A 17,500-nucleotide genomic window follows, 5' to 3' on the forward strand; every position below is an offset into this window, starting at 1 on the left:
TTGTTTTCCTTTTCTTTCTCTTGATCAATAAAGTCATTTTTGATTTATGAGTTTTGACTTTTGTTATATATAACATTGATAATTATATTATCAATAACATAATTAGCATTGTTGTTAGTTGTAGTTACATTAGTTATATGTATATTATTAAACTTGTAACACATGTATGTTTGTGCCACCCGTCTTTTCTGCCACTAATGACTGTCCGTGTGTGTATGTCAGGAGCACCTGTCATGTGCATCGTTCATAGCGCACGGAGAGAAAATGAGTGCCGCTAAAGAACCATCCTGCAACGAGGGGGAATCTGCTATGGACACTTCTACAGAGGTTACCGTTCCCAAGGAGCAGGAGGAGGAGGAGGCGACGTCAAAAGCAACGTCACCTGCCCTCTGCGTCAGCCAGGTAGGGAAGGTAGATAGGATTTTCTTTTCGTTTGGTTTCAGTTTCTCAATCTTCTTCATCTTTTTCTTTTCTTGATCTTGTTTTTCTTCTTGTAGAACCCATCTTTTTCTTTTCTTCTTTTCTTTCTTTCCCTTTTTTACTTCTATCTATCTATCTATCTATCTGTCCGTCATACCTTTCAGGAAAGCATGAAAATTGGAACAAAGGTCTTATATTTCATTTTAAATGAATGCCTGTTTATTATTAACATTATATATCATTATTTGTTATGTATCAGTAATTTTGGAACAAGACTACTGCACTCATTTGAAGTTGCTTAATGTTTGACCAATTGAATTAATCATAAAATATGTTGTTATTCCACCAGCCATTAGAAGAACTTGAACAACAACTGAACTCAAGCGTAAACCCAGAGCAGGACAGCCAGCCGCCCAGCTTATTATACTCTGGTGACAATGAAGAGGTTCGTACCTGGTTGAGACTTAGTAGCTACATCTGCACTGTGGCTTTCATTAATTGATTTTGTGTAGCTCACAACTTTTCAATTAATTTTATATGGAAATTGTTACTAAGTGATATGATAAAGACATGGTGCTGAGATAAGACAAGTGTAAAATACATAGTAGTCACAAGCAAGTTTTGCTAGCTTGTGACTACTAATATATTCAATATATTTTTATATCACAACTTTAGCTACGCGTGAACACCATCTTTTCTTACGCAGGAATACCTTCGAGCAACTTGGCAACGTCTTGGTGTCGGCCACGATGGATACCTCTCTCTCGAGGAACTTGCGACTGTCTGCCATGCCATTGGGATGGAGAAAGTGGCTAATGAGGTGAGGAAGAGAGCAACACAGGATTTACTCTATGTCCGGCCACAAGGTCACAGATAGGATTTGATTTTTGCGCACGTTTATTTACTTGCGCGCACTTATATTGCATCTGTTCACGCTTACTGAGGTATCATGCGTTTATGTAGCAAGTTTTCAATACCTATATATATCATCTTCAGTATTTTCTTCTAAACAGAAATCCTCAGATTTACTAAAGATATGTAGAATGTCACCACCTTCCCTTATCAGGAAAAGAGCAAAGAACATTACAATGAATCCAGTGCATCAGCTGATCAGTTAAAATTTAATACTTATATTGCCCTACACTCCCATGAATAAAGAATCATTAGAAACAATGACTTACTTCAGCAATGGAACTGCAGATATTTCCTTTTCTTTACATTGAAGCCCTGTTTATTTTGCATCTATTTCTAACAAAATCCCTGGAATTTATTTTTTGTCTGCCATTTACTAGCTTACAAGTAATGAGTGTGGTATTGACTGAGGTCATAGTACTCAAAATCGAGGGTTGCTCTCCACCAAAAAAGTCTTCCATTGTAGGTTTATCTAAATTAATCAACATACGTACATATACGTACTTAAGAATATGGATAGACTCTCCTTTAAATTGTTTGAGAACACCAAGCTAAGGGAGATTTGTAAGACAAGGAACTTATTATATTTCTGAAAATGTATATTATAAATTCTTTGGGGAATCATTAGAATGCAAGTACTTCGATATATAGAAACGTAGAATTATGAAAGCCATTTTTAAGCTACCATTTAAATAATTCAATATTAAAATTGAAAAACAAAAAACATAATAAACAAATTCACAAATCATAGTGAAAATACTAATTTTAGTAATAAAATAAACTCATAATTGGATCAGGAAAAGACAAGTTTGATAAACCTCCTAGTGGGTTTTTCCTCTGATCGTCTCTTCATTCTCATTTCCATCACATTTTCCATAAACCATTATTCTCCAACCTTTTTCTTACAGGAAGATCCAGATTACCCAGACCCATTGAGTAATCTTGAATTATGGTTTCTTTGTGACATCATTGCCCAGGTAGACACTATAAAAAGGCGATAAATAGTAATAATGACAAAGATCGTGCAGTAGTGCTTGAAAGTGTTCTTAAGACTTTGATTGAACAAGTTTGCGGTAATGAAATGTTGTGGATAGTTATGTCAAGATCATCTGTTTCAAGAAGATTGTGCGGTAATTGCTAGAAAACATATTGCTGATTAATGAGGTGGAAGTATACAGCAAGGCCACTGTATCCACTGATCTATTGAAAAACATAGAACTTCTCTTTTGTATTATAAAATATAATCCTATACTAGACCAAGTTTAGCTGCCCTTAAAGTTTTTTTTTTTCTTTCCATATGGACAACATGAGCAAAAGTGTTTCCACTTGTTCATATTACTGCTTTCATTTGTGCAGATACTCGACGCTACTAAAATGCATAATAGTATATGAAGAAAACCTATGTGATGTTCAATGAGGGAAGAATTGGGGTATGGCAGATAGCACATTTTGTTCATCCAATTGTTATCCTTTCATTTTCCAGACTTATAAATATCAGCTTTATTTTATGTTGCTTTAATGGCTTTTCTAGTAGTAAACAATCTAATGGAAAGCCTTACAGGTGTTTGATGACCCTCCGTAGAATATGACATTTACTCCAAAATATTGCTGGTGTTTGTCAGTAAGTTTTCTCGGAACATAACTGTTAAGATAAGAAGGCCTTGTGTGATTTTGTTTAGTAAGTTGACTTCTATGTATGTAAAACAGGGGTGATGTTAGTGTAGATAAAGTTATAAATATTTCACAAGGTAAAAAATGTTATTGATAGGTTTCATGTAATTTGGACTAAGGTTTGATTGAAACCTACCAGTTAAATCTTTTGCATTGTTAAAGTTATTCAGTGTCATTTATATTTTTATTCGCATTTATTGCAATCAATATTGTGCCTTGTGATGTTTGTGATTTTAGTTTGGCATTTGTTTTTTTAAAGGTTTGATTGCTATCACTTATGTACATTAGATAATGGAGATTGTTCATAAGGCTTTATTGTGTAATCTTATGTAGACAAATTTTTAAATTACAAAGAAAATAAATGATGTATATATTCATCTGACCAGCATATTCAGATAAAAATGGCAGATATCTCAGAAAATTCATATCCCCCTTGTATTTCCTTACATACTGTAGGGTTATCTTTACCCAACCATTCTATTAACTCTTCCAAATAGGTCCTGGAGCAGCTGTTCAGCCGACTAGATGTTGATGGTGATGGGAGAATCAGCTTCGAGGAGTTTGTTCACATGTTCCAGAACGGAGGACCAAGTGGCAACACATCCTTGGTACTTGATGAATCACTTCATCAGGTTAGTTTATATTGATGAATTGTTGTAGCAAAACACACTTTGTTGTACATTTAAATTATTAATCCCCCAAATAATTTGCATAATAGTAATTTCTCTTATCACTTGTGTACCATCACTTTTTGTAGTAATGATGAGGATAATAATAATAGTAATAAGAAGAATAAGGCAGTAGTTTTTTAGCATTAACCAAACTGATTACCTACTTTCTAGGAGACACCAGGTACTCCCCTTAGCCGAATGAGCTCCGTGGGTGAGGACCGCCGTGGGGTCTCAAGATCAGAGTCGGGAGTGTTCTCCACTATCGACCCAGAGAATACTGGGTGAGTACAAAACATGTTTTTCAATGGGAGTATTGCTCTTTGTTGATTAGAGGAGGATTCTTGCTTTCACCTTTCTTTTCATAAGCATCAGTGAAAACCGGTGAAGAAACTAATAGATTTTATTATTGCACATCTTTATTTTTTTCTATTATATATATTTTTTTCTTGTACAGATAAACACAAATGGCTAATTATTTTTACAAGGATGCCATTCTCAATTCTGCTGTTTTTTATCGTCACTGATACTTTCTAAAGATAAGGATACAGCCTTTTCATCGTGTCTTCGACTTAGCAAATCCAAATCCTCAGACCGTGCTTTTCTAAGAGTTTCTAATTTCTTCTCCTGATATTCTTCCTTCCATTTGTGTTGCCAGTATCGTACTTCTTCCATGGAAGTTCCTGAAACATAAAACATGCATTTATACACATAGATAGTCATGCGAGTCTGGTTTCTAATTCGTCTCTGGGTATTCACTTTTTGCCGCAAGATTTCCTTATGTATTGTGCACAACATACCTGTCAGGTACATAATACCCAAAGAAACACTGCCAGCAAGAGACCCCAAGGCACTACCAATTATACAGCCAGCAATTGTAGCACGGGGACCTTGTTTGAACTTGTATAGTGCTCCAGTAATACCTCCAGCTGCAGCATATCTGTAAAAGGAAATTAAGATATTGCCAGATATTATGCAACATTTCTTGTCATGAGCAATATTATTAATATTCCTTAGGTAACTAGGCAAACAACACAAGTCTACTTTCTACTTCACATAGCACAGAATCTATTACCATAGAATAGATTTGGTTGAAAGATGAGTAACTTACTCAATAACTGAAGACTTCCCTCTGTAGACAGATATTGCAGTAGTGCAGAATGTAAACGAACCACAAAATAAACCTAATCTCCAGCCCCACATCCATGCACCACGGGCAAACCCCATAGTAACCTGTACAGAACGGATATGGGTGTACTTAGTAAAGTCATTATATATGCAAGAGAAATGGACTTCATTTTATATTTTTGTCATTAAATCAAAGATAATCACAAAATAAATAAAGTACCTTATCTTGAAGTTGCTTTTTGGCTTCAAATTGATTCTGGAATGCAGTTGCTTGATTTTTTTCAATGAACTTCAGATAATTATCTCGAGAGTGAATTGTACCTCCAATAATGGTCCCGGTAAATGCTCCCATCAAAGCACCTTGTGTAACCTGAAAAGGATACATTGTTATACAGGAAATAGCCAACTGAAATATTCTTGCTATCACAAATATATCTAATATGCAGATACTATAAATTCAAGATTTAAAAGATAAATATATATTCAAGTGCATTACAATAAACATTATCTCCTATATATTTTTCACAAAAATATTTTATATATTGTGTAAAAGAACCTGCTTTACTTTCAGTGTCTATTTAAATGTGGGTTATATATTTTGAGTGTAACATACTATTGTAATAAACTGTCTCACAGCAGGGATGAAAATATATGCCACATAGTTACATCATATCTATTATGAATATCCATTCATTAACATTTGACCAGTGTAATTTAGGTCATTGTACACTATAAATACATTATGAAATACTGTGGGGATTATATAGAAAATACTGGGAGTATGTGTACTTTTCACAATTTCATGAATTGTACTGGTTGACACGCAAGTATTTTAACCTATATTTGCACTCCTAAGTCCAGGCATCAACAGGTTAGTTTGCATGACTATGAAACTGATAGTAGAGGATATATTGGATGGTACCTTTGAATATGGTTTCTTTACTAGATCATGCTACTATGTTCTCCATTTTTTTTTTATTCTTTGTACAAATACTGTAAATTCCCGTATTTACTTATATTTATTGTTTGCTGTGAAAATGTGAAATACGGTTGCCCAGTGAATGGTGCCATGGCATAAGTGGGGAAGATCAGAATGGGGAGAGACTACCTTCAGCAAATATTGATTTATTAGGCTGTGCATCAAACCTTTTTTTTTTATTATTATTACTTTTAAACATTATGCAACTTGGAACGGGGGAGCAAAAGTGTCTGTAGGTGTTTGCATAAGAAATTGCAAACCATTTGTATTCCATGCAAGGCAAATCCTCACGCGAAACAAACGAATCTTCGTGAGTGAGGCTATCAATTACCATGCTGAGTTCGGGACTCATCTCGCCAAACTCATCGTAGGCGAACATGAGCCTGAGTCGGTCCCACCCGGTCTCGTTCTCGGGAACCACCGCCTCTTTCACCGTCCGGACGTCACGGTCGATGGCGTCCGGATTCTCGAAGACGGAAAGGATGTTTATGCCGAGCAGTGCACCTCCTGGATGTCGCCAACTTTTCATCTTGTGGCGAATGGTGGCGAAATGGGGGTAGAATTTCGAGTAGTAGCCGCCGCCGCCACCCGTCGCCGCCATCTTTGTTGTTATTGTTTGGGGAATCAGCTGATGGAGGTGTGCGCTGCCGGCCGCCGACTCGGACTGAGCGCTGATTGGCCAAGGCGCTGCGCGGGCTCAAATTGCACCAATCAGCGGCGAGGTTGTAGTCTTCCATTGGTATTACTATTGATGTGAATACTTTGATATAAAATAAGGAATTTCTCTAGCTAGGTACAATGTCATCCATCTGGTGACATTTTGAAATCTGAGTAAGCGCGTGATTAGAGAGACATTTAACATCAGATTTATTTAATAGTTTCATATAGTTTCGAACAATACGATATGCAACGCGAGACTCACTTATGTAACATGCATGCACGCACGCACGCACGGAAGCACACACACACTCAATTCAAACTTATTCCCACTCTCACTCTCACTTTCATTCTCACTCACGCACACTCACTCACACACTCACTCACGCACACTCACTCACACACTCACTCACGCACACTCACTCACACACTCACTCGCTCGCTCACTCACTCACTCACTCACTCACTCGCTCGCTCACTCACACACTCACTCGCTCGCTCGCTCACACACTCACTCGCTCACTCACACACTCGCTCACTCACTCACTCACACACTCGCTCGCTCGCTCACTCACTCACTCACACTCACTCACTCGCTCACTCACACTCACTCACTCACTTATTCACCCACACTCACTCACTCTCACTCACCCACTCACAAAAGCACACTCACTCACTCACTTTCTCACTCTCACTCCCTACCTCTCCCTCTCCTTCTCCCTCTCCCTCTCTCTCACCCTGTCTCCCCCCTCTCTCTCTCTCTCTCTCTCTCTCTCTCTCTCTCTCTCTCTCTCTCTCTCTCTCTCTCTCTCTCTCATTCTCTCATTCTCTCTCTCTTCCCCCTCTCCCCCCCTCCCTCTCTCTCTCTCTTTCTTTCTTTCTTTCTTATCTTTTATGAGTTAAGAAGAAACCTATTTTCCAGTCAAATACTTCTGATCACACCTGTATTACCTAAATCACAAAGATGCTTTCAGATCATTCCACTTGTTGACATAATTGGAGATGTGCATGTGACTGGCATTGCAGAAACCTCCATTTCCCACATATATTGACAACTGCCATTCCTACTTCCACTGCCTACACGATTGATGAGTTGTTGCAATCGTATTTTTAATGTGGTGATTAAATGATAGGTGTTTGGTTGGTCTTCAACTTTTTATTTATAATATGTACAAGTATTGTGCTACTACGTGGGTATAAAATTCTAAATATAAAAAATACACATGATACAGCAGAAAGTCTCTCTCTCTCTCTCTCTCTCTCTCTCTCTCTCTCTCTCTCTCTCTCTCTCTCTCTCTCTCACTCTCACACACACACACACACACACACACACACACACACACACACACACACACACACACACACACACACACACACACACATACACATTACCTCGTTACCCCATTTTATCACATGTTATTCTCTCTTGCTCCTCCATTGAAAAAGCAAGTGAAATGAAATATACAGTGAATGGATTTGAGAATAGGAATGGTGGCGATGATGTCCAAACTTGAGATGACTAGTGAGGTATTATCGGCTGCCCCGGACTCGGTGTGCCTGCCGGTGTCATGCACAGCTGGCTGGCGTTCACTCTCTCCATGACGCCTGGCTTCTGCCCGAGACGATTCTGCTGTGGTCGGGATGCAGGAAGGCGTAGTATCCTATGAGGCTGCAGAGGCCGATCATCCACAGGGCCTCCACGCTGAAGATCATGGTCACCAGGAACCACAGCTGGTAGGCCTGCTGCATCTGCAACACGGGACGAGTCGGTATTAATTGAGGGGAGGGGGAGAGGGGAAGGGGAGAGGGAGGCCTGATCGGTTTGCTTGATTTTAAGGGGAAGGGCGTTAGATGTATTTACTTCCTAGTTGAGTTGGGTAGGAAGGAGTTTTGTCATTTCTAGCATTGTTATTCCGCGAGTCACCTTACCTCCACAAACCATATGGCGATCATGGTGGTGTTCTCGGCGAGGCTGATCGTGTAGAAGAAGATCATCCTCTTGCGGGAGGGCGTGTCCTTGAGGTTGATGTAGCAGAAGATGTGCACGACCCCCATGACGCCGTTGTAGAGCAGCTCCAGCACGGGCCTTCGCGAGCCGTCGTCGTTCGCGCAGAAGGTCGTGTTCTGAAGGAGAGAGAAGGGGGGGGGGGCTGTGAGGAGACGCTTAGGAGGGACGGAAGGTGCGGAATCTCTCGAAGTTTAAGAACGGAGAGCGTACCCATCCCGTGCCACGTCCTTGGCCATGGCATGGGGCTGGGGGGGGGAAGGGGTCGTGATGCCTTACCTGGGCGTGTATCCAGACGGTCATGATGACCCAGTGCACGAAGAGGACGATGCCGGTGATGAGGGCGAAGGGGATGAAGACTCTCCCGTCGCTGGACATGCGGGGGAAGAACACGGCGTGGTTGCTCTCTTCCACGGGAGGCTGGGGGCAGAGGCGGAGGGATGAGAGAGAGAGTTCCTTTTGTTTTGACTCGGATTTCTAACCTGGCAATCAACTCGACCTAAACCATTTCTCGCAACACACTGGAGGCGCGGCACTCACGATGATGGAGGCGAACGTAGCTATAGCGATGACTCTCGAGGCGACCATGCCCGAGCGCCAGAAGAGGCAGGTGGTGGTGCCGCCGCACGACAGCTGGTCTTTGTTGGGCACGGAGCGCCGCAGCTCGTCCTGGTAGGACACCAGAGACCACGAGATGGCCATCACGCCCACCAGCACCTTCCACACTTGCACCGCGATGGCTATAGGGCGGGAGGGGGGACATTAGTTACATCAGTATCGGAATGTGTGTCATTGACAAACTACTAAGATTACAGTTGATTTGCAATAAAGTACAGATAGATAGATATTTTGCCAATCTGTTCTCCGTCATTACTTACTGAAGGAGTTGTTTGTATCGGTGCCTGTAATTATCTCAGGACTGCGATAGAGGAGGAATATCTGGAAGACCAGCTGCGGGGCGTCCTGGAGGAAGCTGTGCATCATGTCCAGCATCGCCGTGTCCCGAGATATAACCTACGGAAGGAAGGTGGAAGCGTGTCTTTAGCACTAAACTCACGCAGACTATGTGTTCAGTGAGTGCGAATGCTTTCACACGTAAACACACGAAGGCGTGGCCAGGTAACTCACCATCTGGAGCACGGCGTGGACCTCCCCCTTGGGCGTCCTCCTCATGACGGCGCCGTGGTCGCCCATCTCGACCTCGCGAACTTCTCGTTGCATCTTCAACCCGTATCGCATGATATCCAAGTACCTGCAGTAGAAGGACTCGTGGTACCAGGAGCCAAAGTGAGATACAGGCAGTCACTCTTACGTGAAGGGAGCAACACATAGATCCGGCACAAAGGACGCTACCTACCTTATGAGAGGCCCGAGGAGGAGGAGGTGCAGGATGACCCTGATGGTCACTTGGCCGCGACTCATCTTGTGCAGGACACAGTAGTCCCCGAGGCACAGCTTGTTCTGCCAGTACCACAGGAGGCTGCCGACGGAAGGCATTAAAACCGACAATATATTGCAGTATGTTGCAACCACTAGATATCTTCCTTTTTTTTAACAATATTCCAAAGACTATTTACAGAGCTGAGAGACGCTTGAGAGAGGAACCAATATTCGAACATGAATCATGCAGACTATGAACATTTGCGATCTCGGCGTCCTCAGAGACCTCGGGGTGCCCCACTGACCTAAAGAGATTCAGGACAATCATGGGGATGACGATGATGCAGAGGGTGATGATGAACCACGTCATCGCCTCCTCGCTCGCTGCCTGGTCGCTGGCGCCGGCTGCCTGCAGGAATCACCGAGCCAACGTTACTCTTCTCCGTTACCCAAGGGTCAACAGTTAGCAATATCAACAGCAAAGAGTTATCAACATTGATAACTGTCGCCCAAATGTCAACAGGTTTCGATTATCACTACATTCACAATCCGACATAGGCCTACTGGACGCCCATGTCTGTCGGGGAAGGCAGACAGAAACCGCTCGTACTTCACCTGGCGCCACAGGACGTAGGCTAAGAGGGCGTCGGAGACGATGTCCACGATGAAGAGGACGATGTTGACCACCACGCCCACCACGCCCATGAGGCCGAAGGAGGCGTTGACGTGCACGGGCGGATCGCGCAGCATCTGAGGGGCGGAGGGGGGTGTTATTTTCGGCATAATCAACGTCTTGCTTTTATTGTTGGTGTTATCATTGCCATATGATTTTTAATTGATTTTTTTCCTTTCTTTTCTTCTATTTAGTTTAAATATTAAGATCATTTAAGTGTACTGTTGTCAGTATTAGATTTAGTAAATTGATTTTATTGGTATTGTTATCATCGTTATTAGTAGTAGTATTAGTACCATTATTAGTACTATTATTACTATTATTATCACCATCATTATTATTATCATTATTACTATGAACACCTGTACCTCAATCACTATCGACCGATCCGCGGATAGATACGATAAAAAAATAATATCATGCGTTCAAAAATATTTACTCTTTATGTCAACATGTTTGCGTAACGATGCTTCCTGTTTGCCAGAGGTTTAGTGCCCCCCCCCCCCCGACACCCACACACCCACATACACACACAACAGGTAATTATATAACGGTGATGCATACCAGTCGCATAGGGTGGGGGTGGGGAGTGGGTGGGGGGGGTTGTGTTTCCATGGTGACGGGTTGAGTTTGTTCAGCGAGTTTTGGTCTGGTTGTCTGCTTGTATGATGTATGATTGTGTCTGCGTATTGTGTGATTGTTTTTTTCTCTCTTTATTCCCAATCATCGTCATATTCTTTTCCTGCGTCGGCTTCTTCTTTTCTTCTTCTTCTTCTCTTCCTCTTCTCTTCCTTACCTCCTTCTTCCTTCCATTCTTCTGTTTTTCCTTTCAGTCCAATATCAGATAATTATTTCTTGATTCCGCTAGTCCACAGAGTTACACTACACAAAAAAATGTCATTGTCTCAATTTGCATATTTACACTCTCTTTCTCTGTCTCTCTCTCTCTATTGTTCTCTGAAATGTATAGGATGATGTTTATGACCTATATGTTTGGAGACTTATTATGTCGGAGATCGTTCGTTATGTACAGTTACTCTCTGTCTATCTATCTACCTCTCTCTCTCTATCTATTTATCTATCTCCCTCTCTATCTATCTATCTATTTATCTATCTTCCTCTCTCTTTCTCCCTCCCACCATCTATTTCTCCCTCCCTCTATCTGTCTATCTCCCTATATCCCTCCCTCCCTTTCTCTCTCTCTTTGCATGTATAAGAAGCTTTTTTTAAGAAACCTCCGAGAGCACATTCACTCTGGAAAACACAAGACTAAGATATTTCATTCGGATAATTGCTGCTGTGAGTCACGTACTTCGCCAGGTGCTGATAAGGCTGGATTTAGATGATAATATCTTTTATCACGTGATCTAGGTTATTTTGAATGGATCTTGGCGATAATTCCGTGTGGGAAAACCAATAGTTTTTAGATGTATTGTATTGTATTATACTCTACTTTTTTATTTTAGTTTTTTGATTTCGAATTACTTTTTTTCCCAACGAGTGTGACTTCAGTGTTAGGTTAACGTGTTATTGTGTATTGACTTTTCTTTCTTTTACGAGTCGGTTGGAAGTTGTGTTTTCGCCGTTTATAAAACCATCTGTTTTTTTATCATCTTTTTTTTTGGTTGAATTTTGTTTTGCACGTTAATATAGTGGGGTTCGGTTTACCATTCAATTTACAATCGCATATGAACGATTTTCTTGGTGAAGCGTGATACTGGGGTTGCAAGACAGGATTAGAGCCGGATTGGTTCCAAGCGCGGAGGTCCTTGTTTTGAACTCGGGAATAGCGTCACTGTGAATTGCATGACTCAAGCAACACTAGTTTCTTTTCTTCTAAACTAGGACCACTTTATCACTCTCTCTCTTTCCAACTCTCTATTTTTTAATCCTCTCTCTCTCTCTAACTCCCTTACTCCTAAACTTAAAACTAAATCCAACACGAGCTCTCACATTCTCCCTCACTCCTTTCCCTGTGCCAGAATGCAAACGCGTCAACGTGCAGTTCGATAAGCGTTGCCTCGCGCGAAGGGCAACGCCGAGAGCAGGCTTTTCCTCCTGGCACCCCCTCCCCTCCCCCCAAGGACGACCTAGAGCTCACCTGCGGCCGCCGGAGTAGCGACCCCGCCTCGGACGCGCCTTCCATCGCACCGGGGTTCGAAAGCTGTCAGTTCGATAGGTGTTGCGTCAGGTCAGCGGCCAACTATGCCCTCGACGAGCATGGAAGCTGCAGGGTGTTTGTGTGGGAAGCAGTGTGTGACTGTCAGTCTGTCTGGCTGCGAGCGGGCGGGCGGGCAGGCGGGCGGGCTGGAGTGCACCCCAGTGTGTCCGAACAGGCGCTATCTCGCGACATGTCAGAACTCTTAAATGTCTAGATAGCAGGGATATTTATTTTGTCTCGGGCGTTGCGTTGTTATTTTTTATTTTTTTTATTACCTTGGAGAGAGGGGAGCGCAGAGGGGCAGAGGCGGGCGGGACTGTGCTGATTGCGCAGTATCCTACTTCTGCTTCATGTTCGTACTTCGATCGCACTTTCTTTCCCCGGACTTTCGCAAGGCAAGTGCACTGGTTCGAACATCTCAACGGTCTTTGTGTGAGGCACAACGTCGCTTGATTAGTGATGAGCCCTGACCTTGTGGAGAGGCGGCGGCCGTGGAGACGAGCCAGGAGCAGTCCTTGCGTGTGAGCAGCCGAGTCAGGCGACGCGTAGGTACCTCCCGTAAGTGCCCAGAGGTACAGGTCAGCTGGTACTGGGCCACGATTGGACGCCTCCCACTATCGCCACCTCCTTTGCCTTACTTTGGCGCTGATACATTATCTGGCCGATAAAACCTGGCTTTCCACGTGGGTTAGCAGCTCACACGGGGGACTTGTGTGTTGTCATTAGCACGCACGCACGCGCGCACGGAGATTCACCGGACCCGAATTCGCAACAACCCTGTTCAAGTCCTCCTCGATCACCGAGTGTGTGATGACGTCACACTTCACCATCCTCCTCTCATGAAGCCCCACGAATTGCAATCTATTGATGGCAAGATGGCAAGTTGGCGGAGGAACAGAGCAGGGGTAGAGAAGCGGGCGGGAGGAAACGAATGCGCAGTCCTGGCCGTCACCTGATCACATGCAAGACTGACCGACCCGCCTTGCCGCCTTGGAGTCACACGCCTTGCACCCAGCGCCAGCGCCACGCACCTGCATACGCATAAACATTTTTTTTCTGATGTTCTCTGCTAATTCGGGTGGGGTGGGAGGGAGGAAGGGGGGGGGGTGATATGATGTAACGAGGCAAGGAAAGGGTGGATTGCTGTGTTTCTTTCTTTCTTGTGTTTCCTTGGACGTGTTAGCGAGAGGAAGGGCTCGATTTCTCATGTGGCGTGGCTTTTCATTAATGAGAGAAAGGGGAAGGAGGAAGGGGGGGGAGGGGGGAGGGGGAGGCAAAGGGTGGGTAGTCCCGTCCGGTTTTCGTTCGGTGATTATGAAAGGAATACGAAAAATCAGGTATTTCGTTGTTAGGAAGTTTCAGGAAAGAGTTTATTATGATGGTCCTCTTGAAAAAAAAGAAAAAAATGTATCTTTCTAAATCGTCATGGATTATTCTCGGAAAAACATCCATTTAACTCAGCCTTCAATATATTAATTACAAGAAAGGGAACAGAAAACGGGAGGCACAGTTACGCCAACGTCTAGGGTCGAAGGTCAGAGGTCAGCGGGTAAAAGAAGCCAAGGGGAGAGTGTTAGATATTCAAGGTCATGGCGGGGAAGGTCAGCGCTGGGTCAGTAAAATGTGCTGAATAATGCCAAGCAATTCAATGCGTTTTTTCTTCTTTTCTTTTTCTTTTCTCTCTTTTTCTTTCCTTCGAGCTCGGGTGGAAAGATCGGGTCGGGAAAAGGAATATGTATAACCGATAATGATGATGACGATGATTGTTATATTGTATTCTGTGTTATGTTATCCCTTCCTTTCTTGTTATTCATTCGGAAGGTAATGTTGTTGACTCTCTTACTGAGGTCATGCGGTGCAAGGAAAGGCTAATGTAGAGAGAAAGTTAATATCACAGGGAGAAGGAAGTCGCACGCGCGTACACATACACACACACACACACACACACACACACACACACACACACACACACACACACACACACACACACACACACACACACACATACACACATACACACACACACACACACACACACATATATATATATATATATATATATATATATATATATATATGTATGTATGTATGTATACAAACACACATACAAAAAGAAAGCAAAAGAAAATTAAAACAACAACCTCCCCCCCCCCATAACCTCACCCACCAACAGTACCGACAGCCTCTCCACACCTTACGCAACACCCCCGTTCCTCCAGCTGTTTTATTTGATATAGAGGATATATCATCGCTGACCACTCTGACCACTGCCCTAAACGGAGATCAAAAACAATGATATCGAAACGCGTTATAATGACAGGGAAAACCACCATGCTTGCGATAAAATAGGGTCCGGGACACAACATAAAACATGACAACAATAAAAACGGGGGGTGGGGTGGGGGGGGAATTAATCGGCATGTGATGTTGTCATGCTGATAAGCTTATCGCGTCGGAATATTATCGCTAACGGTTTCTTTTTTTTTTTTTATCTCTCACATCTCAAGATTAAGAAGCCTAACTCGAAATCGATATTTGAATCTAGATAATAACGTGATTCGGCGGATTGGGGTGTATGTGTGTGTGTGTGTATGTGTATGTGTGTATGTGTGTGTGTGTGTGTGTGTGTGTGTATGTATGTATATATATATATATATATATATATATATATATATATATAGAGAGAGAGAGAGAGAGAGAGAGAGAGAGAGAGAGAGAGATGAATAGATAGAGAGATAAATAGATAGATTCATATATATGTATATATATATATTATGTATTATATATCATATATATATATATATATATATATATACATATATATATATATATATACATATATATATATATATATATATATATATATATTAATATATATATATGTACATATATATATATATATATATATATATATATATATATATATATATATATATATATATATATATATATATATATATATGTGTGTGTGTGTGTGTATGCACACACACACACACACACACACACACACACACACACACACACACACACACACACACACACACACACACACACATATATATATATATATATATATATATACTATATAATATATATATATATATATATATATATATATATATATATATATATTTATTTTGTGTATATTTCTATTTATATTTAAACATACACCTATACATATACATTCAGATTCACACCCACACACACACACATTGTTACATAAGGCCAACAAAATTAGCGACTAAATTTAAGAAAACAAGTATTGCACTATTTTCACCTGCATCTCATTGGTAGAGTTTGACCTTTCGTGTCAACTTATGTCTATGCTGTTATTTTCAGTGCTATATATTTACGTTATCGTGTATCGTATGGATATTGTTGATGTCCTTTTTCGGGTTAACATGTGTCATGTATACTTTTGAACTGATAATGATAATGATGATAAGTTTTGTGGTGTCAGTGAACTGGGTTTCAGCATGAGGGGCTAGACATTCTGTTTTGAAAGATGACATGAAATACGAAGAAAAATCCTCCCCCCTTCTCTCTATCTCTCTCTCTCTCTCTCTCCTCCCTTCCCTCTGAGGGGAAATGATTAGGCTGTTTTTAGATAGACGCCATTGTTTGACCAGAAAGGCTGGGGGATATTTTCTATGTAGTTGGCCGTTTTTTTTTTTTTTTTTTTTTTTTTTTTTTTTTTTTTTTTTTTTTTTTTTTTTTTTTTTTTTCCATCCTTGTGGTATATTACGTTCCAATTCGTGATGTCATGGAATCTTCGGAATTTCGCATTTTCTCTCAGTAACTGTTTCATATCACTTATTTTAACACTGCTGATCTTGATACATATAAACAATAAGAATTAGAACAATCTTTTAAAGGTGTATTGTGTATTGTATTTTTTTTAGAACATAGAGATAAATTGTCACTATGGGTAACCCTATTTTATCGATCAAATTTCAGGCGTATCTTGAACGATATGATTTTATCGCGAGTCCGATTAGTTTGTTTATTAAATTCGTTTGATATCATTTTTTCGATATTAATTGTTGTGATACACTTTGTCAACGCGTGGAAGACCGCTATCATCATTTTCACATGAGTGTGTGTAATTGTGCACCTGCTTATTTGAGAGCGAGAGAGAGAGGGGGGGGGGCGGATATATGTGGGGGGAGGGAGAAAGAGAAGGGGGGCGGGTGAGAGAGAGAGAGGGAGGAAGTAAGGAAGGGAGAGAAAGAGAAAGAGAGTGCATGCGCGGGTGGGTGGGTGGGCGGGTGTACGAATGCACTTCCTATACTTGGCTTGTACGGCGAATCGCGCCTACCTGCCTGCGCCTGCCTGCCTGTCGAACCAACATACCTTGGGGAAAGACACGGACTTCTTGCGCACCGCCATCGTGCGTGGGTCCTCCGCCAAGTCCAGACTGGAGGCCGACATCCACAGGTACACGACAGTCCTTCGGAGGGGCATTGCGACGTCCTTAGGGTTTTTTTGAGGGCTGGAAGGGTAAATCCGCGACTGCGCTTGCCAATTAGGGAGCGAGGTCTATGACATCCGTCAAAAAGGAAGACCAAGGGAGGAGGAGAGAGGCAGGAGGCACGTCCTATACGTGTGCGTGCGTCTGGAGCTGGACGCAGGACTCCCTCGCTCTCTCGTGCCTTCTTCCTCTCACACTGTTGGTCTCTGTGGAAGACCTGGCGCCGGAGGAGTAGGAGGAGTAGAGCGAAGGTGTCGTCACGCCTTTTTACCTCGCCTTTCATCCTCCTGACCTTCTCTTCTCGGTTCCACCCTACCTTCTCCCCTCCTCCTCCTCTTTCTCTCTATATCCTCCCCTTCCTTTTCCTCCTCCTCC

The 17,500-nt window shown here is 42.0% G+C and overlaps 3 protein-coding genes across 30 annotated transcripts in view; 1 reads left to right on the forward strand and 2 right to left on the reverse strand.

Moving 5' to 3' along the window:
• The window catches only part of LOC122248738 (uncharacterized), a 47,352-nt gene that overhangs the window by 11,557 nt on the left and 18,295 nt on the right, over positions 1 to 17,500 (forward strand). For 13 of the 26 annotated variants that reach the window (XM_086550902.1, XM_086550893.1, XM_086550905.1 and 10 more), the window contains 5 exons: positions 223 to 402; positions 770 to 865; positions 1,127 to 1,240; positions 3,501 to 3,635; positions 3,846 to 3,955. In XM_086550902.1, the coding sequence (XP_086407028.1) occupies positions 265 to 402; positions 770 to 865; positions 1,127 to 1,240; positions 3,501 to 3,635; positions 3,846 to 3,955 (593 nt within the window). In that variant the 5' untranslated portion in view covers positions 223 to 264. Of the gene's footprint in view, positions 1 to 222; positions 412 to 769; positions 866 to 1,126; positions 1,241 to 3,500; positions 3,636 to 3,845; positions 3,956 to 17,500 lie in introns of all 26 variants that reach the window. The other 13 variants (XM_043008938.2, XM_043008930.2, XM_043008935.2 and 10 more) reach the window with 1 other exon arrangement.
• Positions 4,076 to 6,424, reverse strand: 140up (RPII140-upstream gene protein). Its single transcript, XM_043008946.2, has 5 exons — positions 6,110 to 6,424; positions 5,020 to 5,169; positions 4,783 to 4,904; positions 4,472 to 4,611; positions 4,076 to 4,354 (listed from the first exon to the last, which is right to left on the reverse strand). Exons 1-5 carry the CDS (start codon positions 6,377 to 6,379, stop codon positions 4,170 to 4,172), a joined length of 867 nt encoding a protein of 288 aa, XP_042864880.1. The 5' UTR covers positions 6,380 to 6,424; the 3' UTR covers positions 4,076 to 4,169.
• LOC122248740 (XK-related protein 7) lies at positions 7,572 to 13,624 on the reverse strand. 3 transcript variants are annotated; one of them, XM_043008942.2, is made up of 10 exons: positions 12,595 to 13,624; positions 10,436 to 10,570; positions 10,126 to 10,229; positions 9,798 to 9,920; positions 9,569 to 9,692; positions 9,319 to 9,454; positions 8,981 to 9,180; positions 8,720 to 8,860; positions 8,365 to 8,559; positions 7,572 to 8,184 (listed from the first exon to the last, which is right to left on the reverse strand). In XM_043008942.2, exons 1-10 carry the CDS (start codon positions 12,637 to 12,639, stop codon positions 8,023 to 8,025), a joined length of 1,365 nt encoding a protein of 454 aa, XP_042864876.2. In that variant the 5' UTR covers positions 12,640 to 13,624; the 3' UTR covers positions 7,572 to 8,022. The 3 variants fall into 3 exon arrangements, with proteins under 3 accessions (XP_042864876.2, XP_042864877.2, XP_042864879.2); XM_043008943.2 differs by having other exon boundaries at positions 7,793 to 8,184; positions 13,126 to 13,267; XM_043008945.2 differs by lacking the exon at positions 12,595 to 13,624 and adding an exon at positions 10,933 to 10,955 and having other exon boundaries at positions 7,793 to 8,184.

The sequence above is a fragment of the Penaeus japonicus genome, unplaced genomic scaffold (genome assembly GCF_977035675.1).
Source record: "Penaeus japonicus unplaced genomic scaffold, GWHDUDI00000001_assembly GWHDUDI00000024, whole genome shotgun sequence".
Classification (NCBI taxonomy): domain Eukaryota; kingdom Metazoa; phylum Arthropoda; class Malacostraca; order Decapoda; family Penaeidae; genus Penaeus; species Penaeus japonicus.